Source organism: Sitodiplosis mosellana, unplaced genomic scaffold (assembly GCF_009176505.1).
Source record: "Sitodiplosis mosellana isolate CC-2019 unplaced genomic scaffold, AAFC_SMos_1.0 Smas_scaffold_16, whole genome shotgun sequence".
Taxonomy (NCBI): domain Eukaryota; kingdom Metazoa; phylum Arthropoda; class Insecta; order Diptera; family Cecidomyiidae; genus Sitodiplosis; species Sitodiplosis mosellana.
Window position 1 is genome coordinate 519,207 of NW_022595258.1, and position 7,205 is coordinate 526,411.

Sequence of the window (7,205 nt, forward strand, 5' to 3'; positions counted from 1 at the left end):
ACCACTGATGCAATCCGATCAGCCTAGGGTATCGAAAAATGCCTTTGTTTCGACCAATGTTTTCAACTCGCAATATTTCATAGTGAAAATTTCAATTTTTTACCAAAATATGCATTTTTTGATGTTTCTATCATAAAAATAATGAGGTTTACGAACAAAAGAACATTATTTTGTTTATCATTTTGCTTTTAAGAGGGCATTTTTATGCGAAAACTCCTTTAAAATTCACATTTTGGTCCGAATACACCGAATATGTATTTTGTTGGATACATTGTGACTTTTCAAGTGGATTCCGTTTCAATTGAATTGGTTTGAATGTTATGTTACATGCGTGATCAATATTAAAATACAGCAATTTAAAACCAATCAACAGATTGTTATGTTTATTGAAAATTTTGGTTTTTTTACATCGCTAAATGAATACAAATATTTGTTTTTATAATATTTTATTTTGAAAAAAACTGAGTTAAATTCAGACTTGAAATGATTCTTTAAGAAGTCATATTGTTTTGAAATGAATATGATTATTATTTTTTCAATATTGAAACGGTTTCAAAAACGTCGCTAGCGGAATAACGACGAACATCGATAACACCTTCAGCAACTGGCTTGAATGAATGGTACGACTGAGTTCCAACCAACGTTTTGATGTTCTCGTAACGATTTCCATTTTCATGTTCCTGAAAAAAACGAAGAATCGAAAGTTGTCTACATGTACTGCTCAAACGAAGACTACGAGGAGACATTACAGGAACATGAAAATGGAAATCGTTACGAGAACATCAAAACGTTGGTTGGAACTCAGTCGTACCATTCATTCAAGCCAGTTGCTGAAGGTGTTATCGATGTTCGTCGTTATTCCGCTAGCGACGTTTTTGAAACCGTTTCAATATTGAAAAAATAATAATCATATTCATTTCAAAACAATATGACTTCTTAAAGAATCATTTCAAGTCTGAATTTAACTCAGTTTTTTTCAAAATAAAATATTATAAAAACAAATATTTGTATTCATTTAGCGATGTAAAAAAACCAAAATTTTCAATAAACATAACAATCTGTTGATTGGTTTTAAATTGCTGTATTTTAATATTGATCACGCATGTAACATAACATTCAAACCAATTCAATTGAAACGGAATCCACTTGAAAAGTCACAATGTATCCAACAAAATACATATTCGGTGTATTCGGACCAAAATGTGAATTTTAAAGGAGTTTTCGCATAAAAATGCCCTCTTAAAAGCAAAATGATAAACAAAATAATGTTCTTTTGTTCGTAAACCTCATTATTTTTATGATAGAAACATCAAAAAATGCATATTTTGGTAAAAAATTGAAATTTTCACTATGAAATATTGCGAGTTGAAAACATTGGTCGAAACAAAGGCATTTTTCGATACCCTAGGCTGATCGGATTGCATCAGTGGTGCTCAAAATCGATTGCTCGTCGAAAATTAGGTGGATATGAACCAGCCATAAGTCGTTGGAAGTGAGTTTAGTGTGTCATATAAGCGATTTTGTATGCACAATTCGATCATTCGAAGACATTTCGGCACTGTTCACTTTCAAATGATATTTTCACATGGAAAATGAACTAAACCATGTGTTCTGGTGTGGAGGTGTCCCTATTATTTCGACGTAAAATTAATTTTTATGCTGGTCTGGGTATCGTATCTGGTCTAAAAATCGACAAAAAACGTGGAAATTCTGTCCGATCTCTCATTTGTATTAAGAAAAACATGCAAATTTTGGTACCGGCCTATTTTGGCCGACAATACCATCGTGTAGGGCTCTTGAAATCCGGTAAAAAAAACGAAAAAAAATTTATAAAAGACCCTGGCGGCGGGTGGCTAGCACTGATCCAAACTTTGGAACCGATTTCTGGTATGGTGGATCCACCCAGATGCTAATACACCCAATCGATAGAGCTCGTCAAGTTGTACAAACCCTGAAAAAATCATATCGAAATTCTAACGCCAAGCAGAGATACAGCTGTCCAAAAAATCGATTTTTTCACGATCTGCTCAACTTTGGGCTCCTATATCTCCCTGAGGACACCCAATATAAGCAAAAATATTCCGGCTTTGTTAGGAAATGTGATGGTTCCCCCAACAATGGACCCAGTCCCGGGTCGATCTGCGACATCAAATACAGATTTTCCGTGATTTCGTATGGAATGGTCGAGTATAGGAATTGGTCCCGAAAACTTTTTTCGCAAAATTGGTTTAGATCATCATAAAAACTCATGACTTTAACTTAACGTATTCTATCCGTATGCTTTGCATGCGGTTCACGCTGAAAATATGCCTTAAATATACCTTCGACTCTGTATTAAACTATGTATAAAATAAGCGTAAGCGTGAAAATGGTATAAACGTAGCGTGCGCAGGGAATACACGCGGTATATTTGTAGCGTAGTTTTTTTATTGAGTAGGAATCGATTTACGAGTACCTCCCATACATAATTGTCGAAGTTTTGACTAAAGTGACCGATTTTTCAAGAATATTTAAAAAAATCCAAAAATACGGAAAACGGTACGGAAAAGTTTGGGATTACGAATGTAATTCTTTTTATTATTTATTAAATTCTGAAAGTGTTTTTAAAATAATTTCCGTAGAATATTAGGGATGTCCGATTTTACAATTTGAATCTGGCGTTGAAGGTAAGTATGGAATGGCTTAAAATGAGATTTCCATGACTTTTAGTCATACCACACAATTGTGACCCTTGGAAAGTGATAAATGACAAATAACGGGGTCGATACTATATTTCGACTGCCAAAAATTGTTACAAAATCATCCTGCGCCATGTCGGGTCTGTTATTAGATTTAAGAAATTACGAATCGCTCGTTGCAATTTCTACTTAATTCGAACTCTCTGATTTAATAAGTGTAAATGAGTTGAGTGTGTTTCAATATTTAAATAATAGTAACGCTGATCAAACCTTGGAATCGACTAACTGAAAGTGAAATAGAGATTGAAATTATAACGCACAACTAATTTAACGAGACACCTTGGAGAAACTAACATGTTCCGCTGACACAAATCACTTTCAACTTCGTACTGAAACGAAATGGGATTACAATTCTATTTATAAATAAGCCTTATAATTCGCCTACGCTGTTCTTATCGAGTTTTGTTTTTATCGAGAAATTTTTTTCCACTTCCCGTTTATGAAAACCGTGCTGGTTCCTAATTATCACTACATGAAATTTAGCGTTATTCGATTTTTTTGTTTTTTTAATGTTAAGACACGTTATTTCCTGAACGCTTCAGCCGATTTCGTTCAAATTTTGGCTGTAGATCTCTTTTGGCCTGCCGTTGTGTGTACTGTATATTCGTGGTGCGAGGTCGTGGTAGACCGAAAATCGGGTTTTCAGGCTGAAATGTAGAGTTTATGCCTTGACCGTTTTTGCTCAAATTTTGAATACACGATATAGGCAAAGCATATTCAATGCAATGTGCCAAGGCATGCAAATGCGGTTCTCTGAACGAAATATCTTGTGGCCCTATTTCAAAAAAAAGAAAAATTGTCTTGGTCTCACATCCGGAATATTGTGACTAGGGTTTACAAACGTTTCGACAAATACCGCAAACGGTGTTATAAAAACGTTATTTTTCTGTAGTGTTTTTTTTGACAGTCCAAAATACCGCAGAAATAACGATAAAAAACGAAAAAAACGTTTTTTGGGCGGTATATAACGGCTCTGTAAAAAAACGTTTTTAAGAAACACTGAAAAAAATAACGCGTTTTTAAACCCTAATTGTGACTTGTCAACACTCGAAATATTTTTGTTTTTATTTGTAAATTGATATGACCACTGAGTTATGTTTCGAATGCCTATTTACGCAGCATAAATGTTTATCAAACATACACAAAGCAGGAAGTTCCAATAACTCGTTTCCCGGAAATTTCTCCAGCTCTGTATATCGCAAAGTTAAAAACCTCATGAAATATGACTCGGAGAAATTATTCTGCACCTCAGAATTGTAGTTTTTTCAACGCAGTATTCGTAATGATTTAATGAAAGTCACATAATGATTTTTGTTAAAGTGGTTTCTTTGTTTGAATGGCCATGAAAAAAGTAGGATTCTGTTTGCGCCCCAAATTTAAGACATAATGGAAAAAGCAAATAATTTTTATTCATATTTTCAACGCTTGATTCAAATGAATGATAGCGTAATTTTGTTTGTATGAGCTCAGTGGCTATTTCATGTACATGAACTTCGTCAAGCAATTATTTTTTTCGTGTCAAAAGAATCCTCAATGCTGTCACTAAGTTTGGATACAGTTCAAGCGTTGAATGCTTGATGATGAATGATTTAAAATTGATAGTGGACTGAAATCATCGATAAAAGAAACTTGATTGAAGATTTGAATTCTATGATAAAGATCTTCGCCATTGATATTCCTTAGCTCTTCTTCTTTTGTGCTCTCATCCATTGCTATTAATATTTTTTTCCAACAGCTGACAATTTTCTTTTTGACACGGCTTTGATATATCGCACAAAAAAGCGAAAAATTAACCACGAAAGTATTGACAACAGAATTAAATATTTTATATGTAGACAGACGAAATTATTATTGCATGTGGTCAGTATTTGACGAAATAAATAAATGAATAAACCAAAAAATTTGCTCAAAAATTGATATACTTTAAAGCGATCATCAAGCGAATTTAAGGCAACATCAATTATGTAAAAATGGAAATCATCCTTATATGAGGGGTTTGGAGTGAAAATGTCATACAGAAAAGTTGAGAGGAAAAATGTCAAATGAAAAGAGGTAGCTAACTATACTATAGTTTACTATACAGTTTACTATATAGCTATCCCTTTTCCGCTCATTCATCATCGACAAATCAAATGGTAAGCAAATTCAACTGTAATCGTTTCGGCTTATAAACAAATATAATGAATCTTTGAAGTTTGTGTGACTTTCTTGAAAAAATTCTTGCAGTTTTTGCAAGTGACTCGAACACGAATTAAAATCCATTGCTGTTGATTAGAGTACCTATGAAATAACATTTATCTTGCTCAAAATCTTGTTCCAAACAACAGCTGAAAGCACAAATTTGAATTTGAAAATCCATTGACCAAGCACATTTGCTCCAAATTTTGTTTTGCTGTTGTAGTCAGGACTTTAGCAGCACCGAAAATTGACATGCATAATCATGTGTCGTTATTTTACTTGGTGTTCTTCGAATCAGCACAAATATTTTGAATATGTTTGTATAGTTATAAGAATTTAAACTGTATTGCGGAACTGTTTTCGTGATTCGCAGTATTGAATATCTATAGTATTTTATTGCTTTTTTTTGCTTTTATATCTTTTAATATTTCTTCAATTTGGAATTTGGCCGCCCCAGACATTCTACCGCACCGTGCAAATGCACTCCTTGCACGTGCCCAAATCCGGCACCGACTAACGCCACTTGGATATTCTGTGTAACTATAATTATATCGATGATTCATCTGGTTGCTGGTGAATTTCAATAATTTCATTAAATTCGAGCGCTGATCCGGATGGTGCAGATGGTGCTTGAAAATCGGGTGTTCCCATTAGGGCTATATAATCGGTCTTCCCACCCTCATACCTCTCCACGTTTGCTTTTAAATACGGTTCGTTTAAATTCACAAATCGCTCTGCAACACTGGGATCCAAAAATTTAGAGAAGCTTTTCCCAAGCTCATCGAATGATGGACGCAATTCATAATTGACACGCCAACATGCTAACATAATGTCATATCTATGAAAAACGAAACTTCAGTGGTCAAAATCGATGGTGAATATGGTCAAAATTAGTTGTTTCTTACATGTCTTGAGTGGCAAAGTCTGGCTTCTCCATTCTGTAACCGTCCAGTAATTTTTGGTACAAATCTTGGCCTGACAAGCCAGGATATGGTGTCGCTCCAAGCGAAAATAACTCCCAAAGCACAACTCCGAAAGCCCAAACGTCAGTGTGAGTACTGAATACATGGTCCTTGATAGATTCAAGAGCCAACCATTTAAATGGGAGCATCGCCTACAAATCAGGAAATATATTAGACAATTTATATAGCGTACTTTGTATCACACGTACATGTTTGGACCCTTGATTACATTTTTTTTATACTTTATCTTACCTCTTTATTTTTACGGTAAACGTCAGTTTTGTACAACGATCGAGCCAAACCGAAGTCACAGATTTTAATCACGTTATTGTCGCTCAAAAGAATGTTTCTTGCTGCTAAGTCACCATGCAACACTTTGCATGATGCCAAATAATGCATTCCACGGGAAATTTGAAATGACCAGCAAAGTAAATCGGTCGTTGTAACTTGGGGTATCGATTCAGAATCAATTAGATTGCTGGATGTGCCAACATCATCTGAAAAGTTAATGGGAAAGCATGGAAGCATACTTGAAAACATGCGTGAAATGGACATTTACGTGAAGCTTCACCTGATGAGCGATGTACACTATTCGAATATCGAACATATAATGAATTGACAATCAATTGTTGATCCCCATTATTTGAGTCTCCAACGTATAATGAATTAATCACCGATTGGTAATCTGTTTGATAACTACGTACAAAATATTTATATTTTAATTTATACAACATGTGTTTAAATTTAACAATTATAATGAAATTACTTGTCATTGCTGACTCCACTGTTTTCTACGTTTGGTTTTGTTGCATTTGTGCTCGAAATAATTGTATCCGTCTCACGATCAATCTGATCGACGAATGACGATTGGCTTTTGATTAGGACATTTTGCAGGCAACCATATCGACAGTATTCAACAATGATCATCATATCGTCTGAAACGACAAGGGCAATAATCATGTTTATTTCGGAGAAATTGTGATGAAAATTTGACATTTTCAATTTTCTTACATCGTGTAATATTCGTCGTGACTGCCCCAAGTAAGTTTACTAAATTCAAATGTTGGCCCAAGTGAACCATAATCTTCAATTCCAAAATCAGAGCACGCATTATCTATTCATGATAAATAAATGAAAATAATATTCGTTTATGGGTCTCCGAAGTGTTCTACGAACCTCATCATTTGACATTCTTTTGACCATTTTGACGGCCACTTTTGTCTTTTCCTCATTGGGTAAAATGCCATGTGCAATGCCCTCATAAACAACACAAGTAGTAATCGAAATCGTCAAAACCAAAATCAATGCGACAGCACCAACGATAATA

The 7,205-nt window shown here is 34.4% G+C and overlaps 1 protein-coding gene across 1 annotated transcript; it reads right to left on the bottom strand.

Annotated features, from left to right (window-relative positions):
* Positions 1–4,667: 4,667 nt before the first annotated feature.
* On the bottom strand, positions 4,668–7,143 carry LOC129568112 (platelet-derived growth factor receptor beta-like). Its single transcript, XM_055445672.1, has 6 exons — positions 7,055–7,143; positions 6,890–6,992; positions 6,645–6,813; positions 6,131–6,574; positions 5,822–6,030; positions 4,668–5,754 (listed from the first exon to the last, which is right to left on the bottom strand). The coding sequence occupies exons 1-4, from the start codon at positions 7,079–7,081 to the stop codon at positions 6,349–6,351; spliced, it is 525 nt and encodes a 174-aa protein (XP_055301647.1). The 5' UTR covers positions 7,082–7,143; the 3' UTR covers positions 4,668–5,754; positions 5,822–6,030; positions 6,131–6,348.
* Between the last annotated feature and the right edge of the window lie 62 nt (positions 7,144–7,205).